Below are 23993 nucleotides of genomic sequence, written 5' to 3' on the forward strand. Positions count from 1 at the left end.
CACCAGTGCACAACTAGTATAAATCGGGCTTAAACATGCAGGGATGGGACAGCAACAAATAAGATAACCTCTAAGAAATTAACCTTAGGTGGAAAGCCGGGTCTGTTACTAAATCGCAGTGAACTGGTCTGGAGCAAGATGGTAATTTACGTCATGTTGTAGTCACTGATTTGTAGTCATCCGGAATAATTACCCAAAATTGCCCACGATCATAATTTTAGGGCCTACCCAAAACAAATCGAATTTCCCCATGGGATAACAAATTTATACAGATGATAAATAGTCTCTGGAAAGTACACTCAGTCACATTTATATTTTAAAAATCAGCAAAACTACGCTGCATCAAGGATTTTATTGGGTAGGCCCTAAAGTTATGATCACGGGAATTATTTGGGGTACTTCTGATTCCGGCTTGTGGTTTCCTGCCTGATGATTACAACATGACGTAAATTTCCATTCGCTCCCGACCGGATCATAAACCCGAAAAGGAATGCTTCCCAGGCTACTAAGAAATGAACAGCATTAACGGCTAAATGTAGGTCGTACGCCGTACGGTATCGATTGTGTTTATGAATCGAGTTTGATACGTTATATCAAAATGCAATTTTGTTATCTGGTATTATTGTAGTTAACATTCTTACATTAAACCTAACCGCAAAAAAGATAAGGGAAAACATATGTGAAATAAATGAAATTTGGGGGATTTCATAGGACCCTAGTTTGGGAGGGGGGTAGGGCCTCTATCAAACTACTATTTGAAAACCCCAATAAGAAAAATATGTTTTGGCCATAATGCCCAGCACCATTTAAATGATAGGCCCCATGAACAATATAAACGCAAAACCAACAATTATTAAATATCATCAAATTATGGTAATTTAATGTTCATGACTGAGTGTCCGATATTAGCTGTTATGAATGTCTGAGAAAATTCATTGTGCCAGGAATTATGTTAACGAACAACACAAATGCAACACAAACGCACCTATGGATGTGTGTTTGTGCCATCACCGATCTGCAACCACTCATCTGTTCACTTTCCCTATCAATTGAAAAACAAAATAAACAAAATTTTGAAATAAAAAAGGATGTCTCTAGTGCCGCTTGTGTAGTATAATAGTTTGAGGGGAGGGGCGTTGACCAGATTATGATGCTATAATATAATAGTTTGAGGGGAGGGGGGGTTGACCAGATTATGATGCTATAATATAATAGTTTGAGGGGAAGGGGGTTGACCAGATTATGATGCTATAATATAATTTGAGGGGAGGGGGGTTGACCAGATTATGATGCTATAATAGTTTGAGGGGAGGGCGGTTGACCAGATTATGATGCTATTATTATCCAGGGAGCCAGATGATCTCCTCATCAAAAGCAATCTTGTGGTTTGAATGCAGAATTGGAGAAGTCAGTTTGTTGCTGTAACTGGAAGGTCACCTCACCAGTTCAATTCCCACACTGCTGTGCTGGGAAAAGCTTGAGGTGAATAACTTTGTTTTCACTCCCTGCCTGAGTGTAATAAATAATGCTGTGTATAGCCAGGTAGAAAGATTGATTGAAAATTGTACAGTTTGCAGAATGGGTACATTTCAAGGAAAGTACAGGTCAATACAAAATGAGGATAAAACCAGAAAAAAAGCAGACTTGTTAACATAAGGGTCCTCCATTTTCAATTAATCAAAAACATTTAAAGACGTATGGTACACATGTACACTTCTATGCAAAAAAGAAGACATTTTTTTTGTATACGTTTATAAAATGTATGTCGGTATTGTTTACAGTAAAACAAATCCGGGATTAAGTAAGACATGGACTGATGGGTGGTTGAATGTCGGTTGCACAACGGCGCTGACATAAGTAGGCTACAAGACGTAAATAATATTTATGATAATTAATACTGACTCGGAGCGTCATAATCCAATTAGGTGGGCGGGTCTAAACTGTACGCTTCCCCCCCTCCGTCTTTTCGTCTCTGCTGCAGGTTGCATGCTGGATCGACGGGGTTTTTCCTCTGGAAATCTGTCTTCATAATTATCTCTGGTAAGTGCAATACTTGCAATTATACTCGAGTAAACCCAGGCCAAGAGACCGAACCGAGACCGAATACCATTTTGAGGAATCTAACCGCAGGTCATAATGCCCGACGAGACGGAGGCCACGCACGAGCGTTAGCATCCTAGAGTTGTGTAATGCATTTAGCTACAATGCTAATGGGAACGGCTCTCGGCCACCATTATACCTCCTGTAAATATTTACCGTTGATAACGCCGCCTAGCTAAACATTTACCCGTAACTCGGGTATTTTGTAATGTTTTGATGCGACGTAATCGATAAGACTCGAGTCTGAATTGGTCCTGGTTGAATGTAAACGTTTGACAGAACAATAGGATTGAATTTAGGCCTAGCGCATGTTGGGGGGCTGCACTGTGGCGTCAGGCGGGCAGAGACCCGTCCTCAGCTCGCTGAGCGCCAATACGCTGTATTTATGTATACATGGGCTACAATTTTGAAATGTGTTTTCTTTTTGCGGCAGGTGACCAGAAATCATGTCTTCTGACGAAGGGAAGCTCTTTGTGGGAGGACTCAGCTTTGACACCACGGAACAATCTCTGGAGGATGTGTTCGCCAAATATGGGCAAATAGCTGAAGGCAAGTTAAAAATACATCTCCACCAATTGGTGATATAAGCCTGTAAATTAACGGGGTTTGTGTTGAATTAATTGTGCAGTAAGCTGAAAGACAAATTCGTTCGATTTTTGCATTTTCAGTCGTCGTCATCAAAGACAGGGAAACTCATCGGTCCCGAGGCTTTGGTTTTGTCACGTTTGATAATCCAGATGATGCCAAGGATGCTATGATGGCTATGAATGGCAAGGTAAAAAAAATCCAAATCAATCACAGGTTGCATTAACAATACAGAAGTTCCTGCTCCCTGATTTTCTTACAGATTCAGTTCATGTTGCATACTCATTGCTCAAGTAAAGTTTGAAACAGGATTCCTTGAATATTATGACTAATATGTATTTTGTTTATCCACTGATTTCATTCTTTAACACACACATTTTCCACTCTGGTCTGCCCTAGTCTCTGGACGGCAGGCAGATCCGCGTGGACCAGGCTGGCAAATCTGGCGGCGGTGGTCGCTCGGGTGGAGGCTTCCGTGGAGGCGCTGGCGGGGGCAGAGGAGGTGGAGGAGGGTACAGTGGTGGGGGTGGGGGTGGGTTCGGTGGCAGGGGCCGAGGCGGCGGAGGACGTGGTGGACGTGGCTTCTCACAAGGCAAGTTGCTCATCTGCTCTGTCAAGGTCCCGAATTAATTCCAAATACCCCTTCACTGTCCAGTCCAGTGTATGTGCAGTGAATAAATGGCTCGCTTACTTGACTGCTGAATCTGTTCTGTGGGCCTGCCATTGCTCTTAACACATTTACTGCCAATGGCTAAGATCTCCGTCTTTTCAAATCACCAAAATCATCTTCCCACCTTTTATCTCTGAATCTAATCCAAGATTACGATTCTAATCAAAACAAGCGTTAACATCATAATTTTACATATTACGTTAATTCATTCTTTAGGAAACGGTTCTGGTGTGCAGGGCTCATTTCATACTCTTTCACAAATCGTACATGGTCATGCAAACATTTTCAGTTTCAGATTTTATTTTTGCATTAAACCATGTAATCTGAATACTGAATCTGATGTAACTGTTTATTTGAGAGCAGAGCTGGGATTACACAGAGCATTAGTCCGTAATGTGGGAACAACGGTTTGACTACTGCTCGAACATGCACTGCTCCCGTGCTTGCGGTTAGGGTTAGGTTAGGGATAGAGGTAGGTTGTCAGTCTAATGACTGTCGGACCAATAATAGTGTCGAACTAAGTATTGCACCAGTTTATTTAGCTTTAGACAGGGTAATACAGTGTTATTACATGCAAACGTGTAATGTCTCTCATTCTCATTTTTTAGGTGGGGACCGTAGCTATGGTGGTGGTGGTGGTGGTGGTGGTGGTGGTGGTGGTGGAGGCGGTGGAAGGTACGACAACAGAAGTGGAGGTAGCTACCAGGAGCGAGGCTACTACAACAGAGACAGGTGAACATGCCTTAACACATTAAGACCTGATTCTAGTGATTGTACAAATGCCTTCTAAATCACTAGTTCTCACACTTTCAACATTAAAAAAAAAAACAGATGTACAAGCTCGCAGCATGGCACAAAGTGATGAGCTGTGAGCGTGTATATCTGCTATTTTTGAATCGCCAACGCTAAAATCGAAAAGGACACGGCTGCTTTCCCGATTTGAATGGGTTAAAAAAAAAACATGTATTACCAGTACTGTCAGCTTTGTGTCAATCTCACGTTCAACCTGCTCCGCAGGAAGCATGTCTGGTCTCATGACGTGTCGTAAAAAAGCCTACTGGTACAAAGCTAGTACACTGAGCCGACAGTAGTATACATTACAATATTTCTGTTCCGTTTGTAATTCCACACTGTTTAGAAAGACAAATATTGGCAAAACTAAACCGCCACCCATTTCCAAATGAGTAACTATTCTGACATTTAGAGCTTATAGGTTATTTGTATTGATCAACGTGTCAGATGTTTCCATTGGTGCCTATGTAAAACAACTTTTCTTTTGGTGATAGTCTGATAGACAAAAACAACAAATATCAGCCTCATGTCTTTATTTCAGTAAACTTGTGCATGACAACAACACACATTAGTCATCGAGAATTGAACCACTGCACTTTTTTCCTAGCTTGGACACAGCCATAGAATGCTATGCAGGCAGTTGAGAAGTTTTCAGTGCTTTGAAAGAAATAATGACTTTGATGGCAATTCCCAATGGCTGTAAAGCAGAGCCATAACAAAATGTGTGACCAAATTTGACTGAGGGACTGCCATTGGATTTTTTGAATTTTCGTTTTTTCATGTGTCATGAAAGCAGGGAATCATAGCTTCAGATTGACATATTGGTTGTTCAGTTTGACCCACCAGTTTTGGAGAGGCTTATAGAGTGTGTCTGCAATGTCTTGCAGAAAACAGCGAGTTGAGAAAACAGGCTTGAAAGGTCCACTTCTGTGGTCTCTAACGCCTAGCTACATGTTTAAGCATTTATTTCATATTTACATGTCGATTTCAGCTCTGACACTTATTTCAGACATGCTCTAGTATGTGAAGAGTGCCTGTGCTATTAACTAAAAACAAAAAGTTTTTCGCCTCTGGTGAAAAGCTGGAATTTGCGCGATGGCAGGTTCTCAGTCACATGTGGTTTGACTGGCTCAATCTTCAGTTCCTTTCTTTAAATTAACATCTTTCTCCGTTTGTATTTATCTGTACAGAGCGCAAGGAGGAGGATATGGAGACCGCTCAGGAGGTTCGTACAGAGACTGCTATGATGGCTATGTTTAGGCTTCTTAATGTAGCTTGATAGTGAGCAAGTAGGCGGCAATCCAGTGCCATTCAGCTAGTGACAGGATTCAGACCATTAATTGGGCTTCTGTTAAGAGATAGTCTTCATTTCTCTTAGCTGGAATAGCTTCATCATAAGGCTTGCATAGTCCTATTTAACAAATGGTTATTTAAAACATATATTGGACTTTCATTAAAAGGTAAAGTAAAAATGAGTGCCTCAAGTTGTCAGCATAGATTATATCATGTAGGTCCTTCCTCCACACTGGCTGGGGATCCAATTCCCTGGACGACCTCATTAATAATCAAAGGACCTTTCTTTGAACGTAAGGACTAGTTTACTAGTAATCTGAAGCTGTTTTCCTTCAAGCCCTGGTCTGTGTCAGAAGTGTCCCTGATTAAAGTTTTAGCACCAAGTGACAGCGATGAAATGATGACCAAATGCAAAAGTATTCATATATGTGCAACCTATACAAATGAATGCAACAATTTAAACATGAAACTGCTAGTGGTTAATTTAAGTTACTTTACTCAATATAGATGAGGCATGATCCAGACATTTGCTCAACATACGAAGGTGTGTATTAATTAGGTCATCTACAAGAGAATGCCCAATGTTCTTGCTAATGGAGTCCTTGTAATCTGTTTTTCTTGCTCCCCCTTTCCCTCTCTTTAGGTGATGATGGCGGTTGGTAGACTGCCATAGCAGATGTCTGTTATGTAGGTAACGCCCATATCACACCTCGTCGAGGGCCAGTTTTCTGATGACAGTGGACCTAAACGGAGTCTTACTCTAGTGCAGAGCCTGCTGTACCCAAACAAAAAAATTGAACCAATTAGTAAGAGCAGTCCTGGATAAGTTCAGGGGAGGGATAGCTTGCACTGTGAGCCATCCTTACTGGTCCTTTTCCAAGTTTTTGATTTTGATAACTTGTTTTTTGGGGTTTTGTTTTTTCCATCAAGCCTTCTTATTTTGTAACTGAGCTGAAGGTAACGTTTGATTTTATGCTACGCTAAGTGTGCTTTGCCTCACTTTCAGATCTGCAGGCACATATGCATACAGAGACAGTCTAGAAGGCAGAGAATGTATCTTCACTTGAGAATTGTTGTGTTCTGTAGTTTGCTGCTGCTGTTCACTCTATGATGGTGAGCCTGCAGAAAAGGGATTTCATTGCCGTCCTTGTTTGCACATTCTGTCTAAGGAAAAACAGAATATGAAGACAAACAAATACTGTATGACATATTCTAGTATTCAGTATCCACAATGATTCAGGTCATAGGTCATTTGCTCAATTGACTATTCTCGGCTTCCTCGTCTGATTTCAGTGACTTTATGGACAAAGGAAGTTGTTGTCTTTTTTTAAATCAGGTGAAACAAATGTTTTTAAACACTGAGTTACGAAAAGCAAACTGCCTTACGTTTTTAAGGTATTCTGACAATAAGAGTTGACTGGTATTATTCTCATCTGATTTTATTATTTTTTTCAAAACGTATGATTTCATGTTTGTATTTTTCAAAAATAAAAAAAGACTTTACATATGTCTGCCCCTGCCTTAATTTCATAGCTGTCTGTTTGAGCATTTCAACCACACTATAATTTTGATCATTTTTGTCAAAATAAATACTAGATAGTATTTGGCTATCTTGTCCTGGACCAAAACAGGAGGTTTACAAAACAACAGATCTTAACCCTCATGAAAATCCTCTACGGCAATATACTAACTGATTCCAAGTCAAAGTATAATGTTTATTTGTATCCACATTGGCAATTGTGCATCTCTTTTTGTAGCCTCGGAAACCCAGACGTTTTTATTTCCAGTCATGCAAAGAATTACATGACTGATGTACACAGAATTGGATTCAGTTTTTACTGAATCTTTCGAGTGGATCTTTGAACAGTTTTGCATTTTCCCCACAAGGTGGCAGTGTGGACTTAGGTTTTCACTTGACCTTTTTCTTTTTGAGAAACTTGTACCGCAACTGCTATACCTTATGTATGATTGTAATTCCACTCTGAAAGACATCAGTGGTCATTTGAGGAGACTTCCGAAACTCCAATTATATTTTATTATACAAAGTAAAGCAATGGCAGCAACATTAAAGTATCAAATTATTAAGTATTAATATTCCAATGCATAAGAATAATAGAAAATCAGGAAATCAAGACTTAATTTTCCTTTTTAAAACTGGGTACATATGTATTGGTCTCTTGACAATGAAACCATTAGTTAAATCAGCTAGTTTTTCTTTCCAGCATCAAATTAGTATTTAACACGGCTGGGCGTGTACATGCTTTCAGTGTTTTTTTTGTATGACCGCATTAGTTTAAAAATGAAAATTGTGGATCTACAATCACTGCACTGCAAGCTTGTAGATCCGATCTGCTATTTCTGGCATGCGACACCATCGTATCATGAAGTATAGTATAGTTGCAGTAGGTATTATCTGTGTCAGCATTATGAGCAGTCAAAGTGCAAAGACAGTGCTCCTACACTAGAGTCCTCCAAAAACGTAACACACAATTAAATTGCTACAAAGAGTATTTAAAAAAAGATGACTGCGCATACTGTAACTTTGTGAAGTGGCCTCAAGCAAAACCTTCAATTTCATTTGAAGTGTTTCTTTATTTCAGAATTGTATCTCAAATGATTTCCATCAATCCAGTCATTGTAGTCAGCGACCTTGATGAAGGCATGGATTGATTGTTTTTTCGGCTGGTGTGGTACTTCCCGGGTGAAGGTCAAGGACACTATCCCGTGTACCAGGCCATCTTTGCATACCAGAGGACTGCCTGAGTCTCCCTGGAAGGCAAGCACACACACACACACACACAATTATTATACAGTGACTGAGAACAACAGTTCTGTGTCCAGTTTGAACCTAATTGAACCACTTCCTTTACTTAAGTACTTACATGGCTTGGTCCCTTTTCTCCTTCAGAGCAGTACAGATGTTTCTCAGCCATAGTGAGTCAGAGTGTCAACACCATGAGCTTGGGAGACATGTTTCTTTTCACCTTGTCTGGTCTACCCCAGCCAGATACCAGACACACACGAAGCTGAGTGTGATCTCCTGGGCCCAGAAATCCAATGGGGCCCACATGATTGTTGAGAACGGCTGTCTTGGTCAACTTAGGGAAAGGACAGAAAGATAGTTGATTAAATTCAAAACATGCCTGAACCCTCTAGTAACTAGAGGGTTCAGGCGTGTTCTGAGTGTTCTTACGAGTACTCGTGTACTATGTTACCTTAGTTCATCAATAATATCTCAGCTTTAGTATTCTTTTACTAAACAAATGCATTGAGCACAAATAATATGGCGAAAGGAATTATTTATTTATTTATACCTTGAGTAGCATTATGTGATTCTCTACTTTATAATTTGTCCCAATGTGGAAATGATTGCTGTACAGATCTGTACTGCTCAATCTTTTGAACGTTGTGAACCCCCAGCCAAACTCTAAGCGCTGAAACGATACAAATTGACATCATGAAATAGGTACAGCTGTCAATAAAGCTGATGTTACCGGAAACCTGGCTTCAAGGGAAAAGGCTCGCTAAACTCAGGCAGTCTTTTGGCTCCCATCCACCCATGTATTCTAATCACAAACATGTTGAGTGAGATGTTTTAACCACTTAGACCCCATTGAGTGGAGTCCCTCATGGCTCTATACTATAGTAACGTTTCTGTCACTAGATTAAATATCTTGGAGAGAAAATAGCTATTTCCTTAAAAGCTTTTCCCCTCCATATAAATGCAGGAGTTTAAATGATTAATCACTTAATCTCTAAACCACTTAACGACAAATATTTGTTCAGTTATTTTGTAAACAGCCATGCAGGGTGGTTAACTAATTACACAAATTAAAATAACATACATACTCATTTACCATTTCACTCACAAAACAAAAGCATACGCAAAGTACCATTCCCTCCCATGTCTTGGTGACATCTGCTACAGTGCAAAATTCTAGCCCACTTGGCATATTGCTGCCATTTCTACCCAAAAGTTGGGGGCTTCAGAAAGGGAAGCTCATACCTCTTAAGGCAGATGCAGTTAGGGGTCCATGTGTCACAACTAGGGATAGGAATTATCGATTAATGCATCAATAGTTAATAGATACGTTTTGATAAGCTTATGGATTGATTAACCGGTTTGTGATAAGCAGCATTTAATTTCTTTTAATTTCCCTCAATGTCTAACATAAAAATCTACACTTTGCTGATATACAGAAAGAATACACAAGGCATATTATATTCCTTAATCAAATAGTTATTTGACCATTTGCGATACAGGGCACGGCAATGGTATCTTTGTATCAGAAATGGAATCAAATGAAAAGTGCACTGTCTTGTCTGTCACATCACATGCAAAAGCAGAGACGTTTCGATTAATTCAATTAGTTATTAACCGACTAATTTCTTAACGGCGATTAATCGATTAACGATTACATCCCTAGTCACATCTTATTATTAGGAATGCCATGCCGTCTTATCACTGCAATATGGTCCATAAGCATAACCCATGAAAGTGTGAAAATCTTTAATAAAATAAGTAATAGAAAAAGGAACGCCTTGCCGTCCTGTCAGTAGGTAAGCAGAATCTTAACTGACCTTGCTTGACAGTGAGCTGCAGTCATCACTATGTCTTCATTCAGCACAAAGCCATCACAATGTCTTGGTTTAGATTGGTCTTGGGAATGACCATAGTAGGCCCATGTAGGGCCTACTATGTGGGACTGCCTCTTGGCCCCCATAGATGTTCACGGCAGGAGCTGTTGAAAAAGATTGAAAAGAAACATTGTCGAAAGGTACACTTAGAAGTCACAAGTCCAAGGTAAAAGAAAACATGTTTTCTAACTGGTTACTGCATTCAAAGTCAAACTAACCATATAGTATTGTCCTGTAGACAGGACAAAACACTAAAATTGGACTGCTGTTCCACATACACAGCAGGGGGGTTAAGGAGTAACAAGTGGTATATGCCACTTTGAAAAGTGACATGCCACTTTGAAAAGTGTCTGAATGAATGTGTGTGTGTGTGTGTGTGTGTGTGTGTGTGTGTGTGTGTGTGTGTGTGTGTGTGTGTGTGTGTGTGTGTGTGTGTGTGTGTGTGTGTGTGTGTGTGTGTGTGTGTGTGTGAATTAATGAATGAATCTTTATTTTCGTGTCTTGTCGACCCATCCCTTATGGGATTATAAGACACCAAAAACATAAATAAACAATATCACATTCACTTCCCACACAGAAGCTACACAAAGTATTTGATGAAAACAAAAACAGAACAGAAAGAAACAAAAACATTAAAAAAAATACATCACATATAAGTTTTCTTTGTCCGTATGTCCCAAGCTTTCTCTCTATATTCTGCTAATGCAAATATCTTATGTTCGAAAATCCATCTCAGTCGCTCTGCATCGCTTAACCACATCAGATCTATATTTTTCTGTTAAATAACTTTTAACGTAGCTCATGATACAACGGGAAATAGAAAAGAAAATGGAACTCATTCTCAATATCATTTATATCACAAATAGGTGCAAATACGTTCTTCTTCTGTAACTCCTCTATACCTACGAGTCTCAAGGTGCAAGGGCAAGATCACCGAACGAAGTTGGGCACACAGACCATTTGTGACCATCTGATATAAACTATAAAGTGTGTCTTTAACCATGGAGATGTTTACAATACTGTTATTTAGAAAACTGTCATTAACCCAGTTCTTACAAGAGTGTCCTCTATTGCACTCGCCCCTGCACCTTTTTACTGATACATCCCAGTTGAAAATCTTCCTAGCAACTCCTGTTCTCTGGCATTCTGAGTAGTCGATTCTATAAAGCCACCATGCTGCCTCTCCACCTTATCTCACACGGCTCCCATCCCATGTCTCCTGTTATTGCCAATACAGGCGCAAATGTATGCACACAGAAAATACTGTATGGCTCTATTCTGAACCATTTGTCTCTTCATATTTATGTTTGAGCCCCATATTCCCGCCATATAGTCCATGACAGGGCAGACACATGTGTGAAACAGTTTGGAGTAGGCAGCATATCCCAAATCACCCAGCTGTTTAGTTTTGGCTATTATACCACCTAGGGCCCTACCTGCAGATCCTGCCAATACCAATGTACCATATTCATAAAGTAAATGTTCATCCAAGTTAAGACCCAAATGATTTCCAGCTGGAACTGGAAATCACTCCTCTTCGTTCTGACTTGTCTAAAATGCATGATCTGAGTTTTACTATGATTAACCACCTTTTTCACCACTTTTCATCAACATTGTCTGCAATTCATTTTCATTTTCCGCTACTAGAATTATGTCATCTGCGTACATCAAGATATCTAGTTTATTACTGCCATCATAGTTTAAACGCAATTCCAGTTGTCCAGATTTCACTTGCTAGATTATTAATGAATATTGCAAAAAGGGTAGGGGAGAGATAATCCCCCTGCTTGACACCAGATGGCGTTGGAAACCACCCTGAGCAGTATTCATTTACTCTAACACAAGCCTGAGGATCTTTATACAAGGACTGTATTGCCCAGTAAATCCTTATATGTATACCCCAGTAGACTAAGCTAGTAAATCGTGATTGACAAAATCAAAGGCCTTCTGAAAATCGATATAACAAGCAAAGGAGGACTTTTTTTGCATTATTCTATTATTAACTACTGTAGTAATGGAAAATACATGATCAATACAGGCTCTAGCCTTTCTAAAATCATTCTGTTCTTCAACAAGACGGTTATTTTGTTCTAGGTAGTTCGTAAATCTGGAGTTAAGAATTAGCCCTTCACTGTCTAAATCCCACCCTAAAAAGCGATTGTCCAATGGCAATCCAAATAGTTTAGCAACGGTTGCTATGCAGGTCAAGCTTTCTTCGCTGCTAACCTGCCTATTTGACAAGGATGGGTTGGGGAGGAACTTAGTGAAGGGCTAATTGAGGTATACACTTTATATACTGTGCTCAAAAGACTAATGCCTCTGTAGTTTAAGGGTATTCTAGGATCATTTTTGGGGGATTTCGGTATTGGGGTTACAATAGATTTATACCAAACTGAAGGAATAGTACCGGTTTCAAAACAAAAATCAAATAGAACATAAAGTGCCTCTGCATGTGAACCAGGTACTTTTAAGTATTTAATTTGTTATTTCATCAAAACCTGATGCTTTGCCCAACTTCAGGGCCGTGATAGCAGTTTTCACCTCTTCAATATTTATTATCTCATTTAGAACATTTCCCTGATTAAGAGTGGGGTGATGTGACTGTTTTTCCAGCTGGGATTTAAGTAAACAAATATTTTCAGCAAAAGCTGCATCAAAATTCTCTCCCTCTTGTTTCCCTGAAAACAAATCCCTAAAGCATCTTTCCCATTCATTTAACACCTGTGGAATGTCAGAAATGAGTTGTCCTTTATCATCATTGGTATTTTCTTCTGCCTTTTTGGTCCGAGTTTGTTGATCTGATCCCAAAAACGTTGTGGATTGGCTGCATGCGTTTCTTCCAAATGCAAAATATATCCTTTATTATACTGCCTTTTAAAATAACGTAACCTTTTATCAAACATATTTTGACTTAACTTATAATTAACTCTATAATGTTCTCTCTGAATCTTATCTCCTTTGTATTTCAAATAGGTATGTTCGGCATTTCGCATTGCCTTCCACAGATCATTCAACTCCTCGTTCCAAAATGGTTTATTTGGTCTGTGAATCTTATTTGTGAAGTTAGACTGACCCTTATTCATTTGACCATTGCCCAACTCCCCATATAACAGATCACAGACTCCGCTATACCAGTTATCAAGTTCATGTTGTGGTTTTTTTATTGTCTGCATCTTATCAACCTGTTCTTTTAAACATTTTATAAGAACAAATTTGATTTGGTACACATCTTTGGTTTGGCGAGCATAAAGGAGAAATTGACGAAAGGTAGGCTACCGTCTGTTTTAATGCTTTATATTACAGAAATACTGAAAAGCGACTGGATTTAAATTGATCTGTCTGGCCAGAGACTGGATCAGATTGTACATATGGAGCTATACCAAAAATAATTATAGACATTTCTCCCTGCGTTAAAAGTACAAATCAAGGTAAAGGTTATAACATAACCAGGGTTATGTAAACAAACATTAGCGAACAATACGCTTATTGTAATATGGCTTCTTAAGACATATTAGACAGAACTTTCCATAAACTCACATACTCTCCAAGAGTCTGGGCTTTTTGCGTCATGACGTAGTGTGTGACTCCTCCCCTCCGGGGTACTAGTGCACACACTCGGTCACTGAGCGCCATTTGGTGACATTTTTATTCTGCTGTATTAAGCGAGAAGGGCCACCTGCGTATTGTTCGCTAATGTTTGTTTACATAACCCTGGTTATGTTATAACCTTTAGTTATGTTAAACTACATTACACTTCACAATATGCTTATTGTAAGTGTTCATACACTCCCGTTGAATCACTGAAGCCCAAACCTGGAGTTCCCTGAGAATCGATAGGGTATGATGCCCTATTGTAGCCCACACTGGGCTGCCCAGAGGATAGGTCACTTAGCAGGTTCCAGCACAGACCCCCGTAAGGAAATCCCTGGAACCTGATCCTACGAAAAGGGTGACACCTGGTCGCGTGCATCCTGTCCAGCCGTTTCCTCGCCAACTTGGCGGGCCCTAGGCAAGGCACTAGTCATGGCAGGTATGTGACCCGGTAGCATCCCCGTAGGGCAGCATCTACCGATTTTGACGGGTCTGGGTGCTCGAATACCCAATAACCGCAACGGAGATCCCTCTGCATCCGCGGAGGGATAGCGCCATGACCAATGGACATGCCCGAACAGACCTCATACGAGGCCTGACGGCCTTTGTCGTCCCTTCTGTTTCCCCTCAGGGGACATGTTTCTCATCATGCAAATTGCTATCTCATTGGTCATCAGTGGTTCTCAAAATGGGGTTAAGGGACCCCCAGGGGTCCTTGAGGGGGATCCAGGGCCTCCCCAGGAAAATGAGTTAATGTTGCATTCAAAACAGTGAAGAGAAAGCAAAAGGGAGCTGGTAGTATTGGAGGATGAGGAGCAAGGGCGAAGAGGAGAACATAAAGTAGAAAAAGAGTGAACAGGTTCCATGATGGGAGTTTCTGGAGCTCAGGGCAGTAATGGAAATTCCGGGAGCAGAGGTGGGGAGGAACTGGCGAGGTAGGACAGGGCCCTTACCGTTAACCCATCAGCTTTATGGTGACTATGAGGGCTGAGGACACTGGCTGCTTTAGTCATTTAACACAGCAGAAAGAAGGAAAGCAATAGTGGTCATAAAATGACCATCAATCACCGCACAAAATGCATGTTTATTATGGGCAAAAGGAAAATGATAACAATAAAATGATAACAAGCCAACGGAGAGAGAGAAACGGACATTCCAGGAGTAGTCATGACAGATCTGACCAAAATCACATATGGAAACAGATGCTTAATAGCCCCAACGCCACATTGATGTGTCATCGTCTGTGTTCAACAGTAATCATCAGTAGTAGGTGACTCTTTCCTGTGCTCTGCTTACACTTGATGTAGATCTGCTATGTTCGATGCATGACACTGGTACACAAGTATAAATACAGCCTTACAAGCTCTAGTCTATTTGATCAAAAAAATAATGGTTGGAATTGCATTGTATTTAGTTAACTCAATGACCACATCATCTTAATGGCCTATTATAGAGGGAATGCGCATGCATAAAGTGAATGGTAAATCGAGTGGCAAAGTGACTTGGCAAAGTGAGTTTAATGTTGTTTAACGTCGTTTAATGCAATCAGTTAGGACTTTTCTGTTTGGATGGCTATCAAGGCCAGAAAAGTAGTTTTTTGCCACTCAGTAGGCGTTCCTGCATAACTTCTGGGTATGATGATGATGTCATGCGCATGCCCTCTATAGACGCTGCGGCCTCTTTCAGGTCCTGCTCCTGGGGTAACAACACCACCTTCTGATGCTATTTACATGCTTAATAAGAACGTTATTGTGGGATGTATCTATCAACCCCCTGATACAGATATTCTTACATTAACAACACTAGACTCAATTAATAAAGAAAACAAGTTGTGTTTCATACTAGGGGGGTTATTATGTTGACTTATAAATAAAAAGATGCATCAACTGCTGATTTCTTAAATACCATGCATGCAACTATCTTTATCCTGTGATTTACAGGCCAACAAGACTCAGTGACCATATCTCTTTAATAATAATGGTTATGTAGTGTAATACATATAATAATAGCATATATGGATCCACATAGATCTATATAATATATATTGATGGGTGTGGGATTGTTTCATTTTTAGATGTATGTATTTAGATCTGGAATTTGTTTTTTTTGTTCGGCTTGGCCACTGTTGACTTTTCGTTCCTGTATAATGTATGTGATTTCATTGATACGGGTAAAGATGATCAAACTAAACTAAACTAAATGGAACACGTAACACGACCCCACCTCAAACACTGTTCAGAATCTGGAGGTGGATATTTGCAGAATTGCTAAGCTTTACAAAGAAAGAGCATGCACACACACACTTTGTAGAACATTTCATCTGCATCTGATGAATCTCTAGTCTCATAATAAGAATGTGCCTTGCTAATCTCGCTTTGTTGTCTAGTCCAGTGGTTCTGAACCTTTTCTGGATCAGGGCACACTTGAAAATCATGAAAGTTCCACCCATCTGACCACTTAAAGGGATAGTTCACCTACAAAATGACTTTCTTTCTTTCTATCTCACCCCTTTGGAGACTTGAATTCATGATTTTGTTTGTCGCATTCCTTATAAACCAATAATTTGAGGAGACTTGTGTCTACATAGGCGTGAGTAATCGATAGAAAAAAAGTTGTTTGACAAACAAAACTATTTTGTTTTTGTCTTAAAAAAATAAAAACAAAGTTATATTATCATTAAAATCTTATTGTTTTGCCAATCATTTGGGGGCCCACTTGCAAGACCCCCAGTGGTCCACTGGTGTAGTCTGTATTTTTCATTGCTCCTTCAGTGAATTCTTCTTCCAATGGATACACAGTAAAACCAGTAATCATTCAAATAAATATATACAGATTTAGCTGTGGACAGCCTGAAGCTACTTGGCAGACTGCTGTTTGGACATGATTTAATAAACCAAACATTCAGTAGTTGTTCAATGACATCAGAGACCACAACACATTAAAGTGATTGACATCTATGTTCAACTATTTGGCAACAAAATTGTTGACCAGAGATCTGGTCTCAAAACAGCAAAACAAGTTAATCCCTCTATTATCTAGATGTGGACTTTAATCTAAAATATACAGCATCTGTAATGGAAACTTCAGACCATGCAAGACACGTTTTCAATTATCTGATCATTTCCTTTCACCTGATAAAAACATTTTGTTTCCTGTGACTAATTCATTCCTTGCTGATACTGAACTTTAAAATGAACCCTGCTTCACAATTGTCATCTGCCACACTTTGAGAGAACCCCTTTTTAAAGTTAACTCACATGTGCATTTATAAGCATTGAGCAGTTGAGACGAATAACCATATAAGTCCATGCTAATTATCCATAATGACGTATAAATCATAGATAAGGGATCGGGCAGATTCGGGGAGGGGTCAGAATAAATTATGGACGTATATGGTTATTTGTCTCAACTGCTCACCACCAACTTTGATCTGCTAGTAATGCTGAGCTTTATGTTCATGTATGTGTTACGTATTGATATGTCCTGAGTGGATTGGGAGACTATGAATGTCAGTGTTTTTAACTAAATAAAACACTGTGGAGATGAGCTGTGTGTGGAATTCTCTCTCTTTATTTTACATTGGACTGAGAGGTTTGACAGCTTCTTTGTTAGATGCAGTCAAATAACAGAGATTAGAACAGGAGAAATGTATTTGTATTCCTACAGAAGCTGCGATGACTGGACTTACTGTTAGTTGATACAGTACATTCTGGTGTCTCCAGTCAAAAAGTGCAGCTTTCACTGGTTGAATTGAATTTCAACACCTAAAGGCTACCTGTAATTACTTCACCATGTTTATTCTCTCTTCACAGCACTGCAAACTGCTCTGAGACAGAAACATTGGAAAAAAACATCCTTGGGACGTTTGAAAAATTTGATATTAAATGTATTTGCCAGGAACATTATCACGTGTACAGATTTTCAGACTGAACAGGTGTGTGTGTGTGTGTGTGTGTGTGTGTGTGTGTGTGTGTGTGTGCGTGCGTGCGTGCGTGCGTGCGTGCGTGCGTGCGTGCGCTTGCGTGTATATATATAAAGGACTCTGAGTATGGGCAAATATATCATCTACACTGGATGGTTACACAGTATCTAAGACAGCTTGCTCGTCTACGATGGACTGGATGGTTACACAGTATCTAAGACAGCTTGCTCGTCTACGATGGACTGGATGGTTACACAGTATCTAAGACAGCTTGCTCGTCTACGATGGACTGGACTCACTGTTTCCTGGATGGTTACACAGTATCTAAGACAGCTTGCTTGTCTACGATGGACTGGATGGTTACACAGTATCTAAGACAGCTCGCTCGTCTACGATGGACTCACTGTTTCCTGAAACGACTTCTGATGCAAAACTTGGCTTCTCATCTGACAACGCTGACACACTAACCAAACTCAAGGCAGAGAGCTTTAATTCGAATCAAATATAGTTACTTCACCATATAATTCAATCTTTTTAAAGAAAAAGGCTGAGGAGATGCGATTTTTTGTCATCGTGGAAAAGAAAAGATGTCAACTTTTACCTTCTTGAAAGACCAGACAATAAATTATGTTCCATTATAGTCTATTCCTTTCTATGATCCTAACAAGAAAAATCTCTCGGCCAGCTTTCTATCGTCATCCTCCTTACAGAAAGCCTGACGATTTCCATTTCATAAGATGCCTAATCAATTTCCTTCTGTCATGAGTAAACCACAGACCACCTCTTCAGCTTCTATGCCCATTCATTCTAGGCATCACAACTGATCAGAGCTGCACCATCCTAAACTGTCATGCCAAGCCAAATAGAGTGGGAGAAGGCATTATTAATCAGACAATGAATGATAATATGAAATGATAACAAATAAAACTACAGATGTCCTTTTACTCTCAATATTGAGCTTGCACCGAAGTAACACAACAGGCTTAGAAGAGAGAGAAAAAGGGATCATTCATTCGCTTGTGCATGTGCCCTGAAAGACATAAATTATGTCTGCCTTCTGGATGTTTTTCTGTTCTGCTTGAATCATTTCAATCCAAAAAACATATGGTGTCTGTCCACGTTAGACATGGGATTCATATTTAGATGTATCAGGTTTACACCAATATAATAAGAGAATGGGAATGTTCTCTTCTCGTTATTTTACTTTACTTTTTTATACAAAACCTTTCCGGCAAGTTAGTTGAGACTTTTGATGTGATGTTTTTTCTTCTTTTTTTTAAAAATTATTTTATGTAAGCAGGATGTTTTCAGAGAACTTTTGTTTGACCCTGTTCCTCTGGTTAGCTCAGCAATAGAGTGGTTAGGAGGCCTTTAGAGGGAAAAATGTGCGACCTACATGTGATAAGATGGCTGTCAGAAAGAGCAGCAATGTAGATCTGTTTTCACTTTAATGTGATATAGACCCAAAATAAAACATATTCATCATGATCAAGATAATAGTTGGATAGCAGCCTTGCTGTTGGCTATAGCATACACACAGTCACTGCACGCACGCACACACACAGGGACTAGAAATAGAATCCCCTTTCATGTCTGATCTGACTGAAGGATACACAGACCTTCAGGGAATTATGGATTGTAGACCCCTAGTGAAAATTAATTTGAACACACACGTGCGGGCACACGCACACGGCATACTCACGCACGCACGCGCGCACGGACGCACAGACGCACACCACACACACGCGCACGGACACACACGCACAGACGCACAGACACACACCACACACACACACACACACACACACACACACACACACACACACACACACACACACACACACACACACACACACACACACACACACACACACACACCTCTGAATAACTCTGTGTCCCGTTGCCTCTCAGCAAATAGAACAGACTACAGTCAAGAAAAATGTGTGGGTCAAACTGTATATGGAAAGGAAAACAGTCTTTTGAAGGGGTATCATATGCAGTAGGTCTTAACCATACAAAGGCGGCCAATGAGACTCTGATATATCAGCCCTTTCCAGGCAAAGCAAAAGAAAAGCCTGATGTAATTAATAGACATTGTAAAGGCTAACTTATATTTTGTCTTACGACCGCATCGCTTGGAAAAAAAGAATTGGGGTTTTTTACATTCCCATTGTCCCTATATGCAGTACAGTAGGTGGAGTTCAAATAGCTGGCAAAAATAACCTATAGACATTCTCACATCGTCACTTTACGCTGCTATTTAACTTTTTAACATTTCTTACTTAATGAGTCTGACATGTCAAACATAGTGATGACAGGTTAAAGTGGTTCCTATAGTTTGAAACATCAACTCAACTGATCTGCATCACACAGACAGCATAATATTTTAATGTCTAGTCTGACTCTTATTGATATACCTCATTGTGTCTATTACTTATTCATAATATACTACAAATAATGTTGTGTATAATGTGTTACTATTACAGTAACAGCGAACATTTAATAGTTTTGGTTTTACCCTATATCTATCGCACACTAGAGCTAAATGAAACTGTGAAAACGTTTATATTTTTTGGTGTGATCTGTATTGCAATAAAGAATCACATAATTTTGCTAAATGGTAAATTTATATAGCGCCTTTATCCAAGGTGCTTTACATAGATTGTGCATTACATTCACCCATTCACACACACATTCATACACTGATGGCAACGGAAACCATGCAAGGCACTAACCAGCACATCAGGAGCAGGGGTCACTTCAACACTAACTCTGGGGGAGCCCGGGTTCAAAGTGGCAACCTTGCGGTTACCATCCAGCCACTCTAACCCTGAGCCACCGCTGCCCGAAAAAATAATCTAGATCTACAGTATAGAGCCTTTAACTATTTGAAAATAATGTACCACTTGTGGTGTCTCGCTAAGGGACCGCCGACCAGGTAGGCGCCCACACGCCGGAGAGAGACAGGCAGAGGGAGGCGGGACGCCGCGTCAACCTCTCGGACGCATCATCGAGGGGCGGTATGTACCGGCTGTCATCCTCTATCAGAGCGATTGCTTCCCACCTGCGTCTCTCACCTACAGCCTACAAATATCACAGCCTCCCTCTCAGTCAAGGTCTGGTCTCTCTGGTGTGCACACGCTATCGAGCGCCTGGCGGTAAGACACGCGCACCTCGTTCCCTCACTAAATATGCCGCATAATGCGAACACTGTAATAACCTCATGTCTCTTATCCGCAGGCAAACTACGGCTCTGACGAGTCATCGGAAACCTCAGAATAAAACCCACGGAAGGGGTCGGGAGGATACGAGGAACCCCAGCCCCCTCATAATAGCCAGGGAGTAGTGATAGTACCGTTAACAGGAGGCGAATACCCTGTGTTGACATGGTTGCCATGGCTACGTGACGTCACGAGCCTGGAATCCTGGATCTCCCGGGAGAGAAAAGGAGGGAAAGCAACCGTTACATTAAATACCCACCTCAGGCCTTCCAGGAACCACGGGAACCTAGGAGGAGAGGAAGAGGATAGACATTGTGTTGGCCGAGTGCTTGTGTGTGAATACCTGCCTTAGTTCACCTTTTCATTTGTCAACTCACTTCTAAATAAAAGGAAGGCTATACAAATACCCCGTAGCGCTGTCTCTGTGTCTTGGTTTATGATCAAAGTGCCACACATGGTGGAGAATGCGGGCACTGCACTGATCCTAAACCAATACCCTACCAAAATTAGACATGGAGCTCACCCAGGCACTTGCCGCTCTAGTTAGAAGCCACACCGACCTCCAAGCTGTAGTACAAGACTTGGCCCAAGCAGTCGTAAGAGACAGAAATGCTACGCGGGCCCCAGGCGACGTGCTCACGAAGCTGACACCCAATGATAGCATAGAATCATATCTCGAGCTCTTCGAGCGCACTGCAGCCCGAGAGCGATGGCCGGTGGTCGAATGGGGCTCGATTTTGGCACCCTTTCTATCGGGCGAAGCACAACAGGTGTGCAGCGACCTACCGTTAGCAGACTTTAGGAGACTAAAAGAGGCAATACTAGCAAGCCAAGGCCACAGCCTCCCCGCCAGAGCGCAACGCTTCCACGGCTGGAGTTTCCAGCCAAACCACCCCCCCCGTCCCCAGCTTGCCGCCCTCACCCGCCTCATCAACGGCTGGCTGCTGGCACCCGGGGACACGCCCCTCACAGAGAGAATTGCTATTGATAAATGTATTCGAGCTTTGCCGCCAGACGCCCGAGAATACGCTTCCCAGGTGAGCCCCAACTCAATGGACGCACTGACAGCCCTCCTCGAAAACTGGCAGGTGCACAGAGACATGATGAAGACCACCCGAACCGACGCAGGCCGACCCCGGACCGAGGAACGGTCCGGACGAGACCGGGGACGAGGCCGCCGCTCCCCGGGGCGCAACCGCAACGCTAACGCAGAGAAGGGGGACCGTAACGCTGGCGACAGGCGGTGCTATCTATGCGGCAAGTCAGACCATATCTCCTGGACGTGCCCCGAGAAGAACAGGGACGTCTCCATGGCAACCGCCGCCACGTCCGACGGCACCCGCCCCTGCCTCTACGCCAGCGGCGGCAGCCACACCTCCCGCCTCCCCGTTAGGGTCGGGGAAGTCGACACGGAGGCGCTTCTCGACTCGGGCAGCGCAGTAACGCTGGTGAGAGAGGATTTGGCCGCCGCCCTCACGAGAGACACCATACCCGTGACCTGCGTTCACGGGGATGTAAAGACTTACCCCGTCAGCAAAATTCGAATTCAGACCCCCCGCGGAACCGCCGTGGTCGCCGCCGGCGTGGTGCCCAACTTGCCTGTCCCGCTCCTACTAGGTTCCGACTGCGTTCTGTTTAACCGTTACTGGGGTGCGGGAGGAAACAGACCACCCTCTCGCCGGAGAAGGACTCGGAAAGCCAAGAGTGACAGCACCAAACCACGCCACGCTTTCCCCGCCTTGAGAGGGCCCAGCGACGAGCGCTCGTCGGGAGAGAACCCTCGAGAGGATCCTAGAGACGAGGAGGAGGAAGAGGAGGAAGGCCGCAGCGACGAAGGCACGGGAGACCCCCCCGAGCCGGAGAACGGCTCCGACCCCTTCGCCGAGTTTCCCCGACCCGAGGAGGCCCGCGAACCACGCCTTGGCGAATTCGCCACCCTTCAATGGGACGATCCCAACCTGGCCGCGGCTAGGGGACAGCTGTCAGCGGTGGACGGCCAGCTCTGTGACGGGGTGAGTGCACTGGCTACTCCATACTTCATAGTGAACAAGGGCTTGTTATATAGAGGGGTCATAGACAGGACGGGGGAAAAGATTGAACAATTGCTCGTACCAAAGTCATATGTGTCACGGGTGTTATATCTGGCCCATACCCACCAACTGGGAGCGCACCTGGGAGAGAAAAAAACATACGACAGAATTGTGGCGAGATTCTATTGGCCCGGCATAAAGCGCGCCATTGCGGACTTCTGCCGCGCTTGCCCCGAGTGCCAAATAAACGCCCCCCGACCCATACAGCGTAACCCTCTGATACCGCTTCCCCTCATAGATGTCCCCTTTAGCCGCCTGGCCATGGATATAGTCGGACCGCTGCCCAAGTCGGCCCGCGGCCACCGCTACATACTATAGTGATCGTTGATTACGCAACCCGATACCCCGAGGCCATTCCACTTCGGGTGGCCTCGGCTAAAGCCGTGGCCCACGAACTGTTCATGATGTTTACCCGAGTCGGCATAGCCAAGGAAATACTGACTGATCAGGCCACAAACTTTATGTCCCGACTCCTGGCCCAGCTCTACGAGTGGCTCAAAATTAAACGCATTCGTACCTCTGCTTATCACCCCCAAACGGACGGACTCGTTGAGAGGTTTAACCAGACTCTAAAAAAAAATGATGCGGAAGCTGGCAGAAATAGACGGGAGGACTTCAAAAAACCCTTCCTGCTACATACCGACGCCTCCTCCACGGGAGTCGGAGCCGTCCTCGCCCAGGTGATCGATGGAGAGGAGCACCCGATCACCTATATTAGCAGGAAGCTACAGAAGCATGAGAGAAATTATGCCACCGTGGAGAAAGAATGTCTAGCGATCAAGTGGGCGATCCACCACCTCCGTTACTATCTGTTGGGGCGGAGGTTCACGTTAATAACGGATCACGCGCCACTGAAGTGGATGGCGACGAATAAGGACCGGAACGCTAGGGTCACCCGCTGGTTCTTGAACCTACAGGACTACAACTTCACGGTCGAGCATCGACCTGGGAAACAGATCCCGCATGCGGACGCCCTCTCCCGCCTGCACGAAGGGGAGGAGGGGGATAAGAGTGAAGTTCCCCGCCTTGGCATTGAACTTAGTGGGGGGATGTGTGGTGTCTCGCTAAGGGACCGCCGACCAGGTAGGCGC

The 23993-nt window shown here is 42.4% G+C and overlaps 1 protein-coding gene across 1 annotated transcript; it reads left to right on the plus strand.

Moving 5' to 3' along the window:
- Nucleotides 1-1884: 1884 nt before the first annotated feature.
- LOC306926150 (uncharacterized protein) lies at nucleotides 1885-6947 on the plus strand. Its single transcript, XM_079505410.1, has 7 exons — nucleotides 1885-2040; nucleotides 2534-2649; nucleotides 2769-2875; nucleotides 3085-3277; nucleotides 3769-4087; nucleotides 5338-5372; nucleotides 6084-6947. The coding sequence occupies exons 2-7, from the start codon at nucleotides 2547-2549 to the stop codon at nucleotides 6101-6103; spliced, it is 777 nt and encodes a 258-aa protein (XP_079361536.1). The 5' UTR covers nucleotides 1885-2040; nucleotides 2534-2546; the 3' UTR covers nucleotides 6104-6947.
- The last annotated feature ends 17046 nt before the right edge of the window (nucleotides 6948-23993 follow it).

This window comes from Electrona antarctica (genome assembly GCF_951216825.1).
Source record: "Electrona antarctica genome assembly, chromosome: 7".
In the NCBI taxonomy this organism is placed as follows: Eukaryota; Metazoa; Chordata; class Actinopteri; order Myctophiformes; family Myctophidae; genus Electrona; species Electrona antarctica.

Coding starts and splice junctions, on each gene's coding strand:
- LOC306926150 (XM_079505410.1), top strand. CDS start 2,547: ATGTCTTCTGACGAAGGGAAGCTCTTTGTGGGAGGACTCAGCTTTGAC. Junction 3,278..3,768: donor TGGACGTGGCTTCTCACAAG/GCAAGTTGCTCA, acceptor ACAACGGTTTGA/CTACTGCTCGAACATGCACT. Junction 5,373..6,083: donor ATATGGAGACCGCTCAGGAG/GTTCGTACAGAG, acceptor CCCTCTCTTTAG/GTGATGATGGCGGTTGGTAG.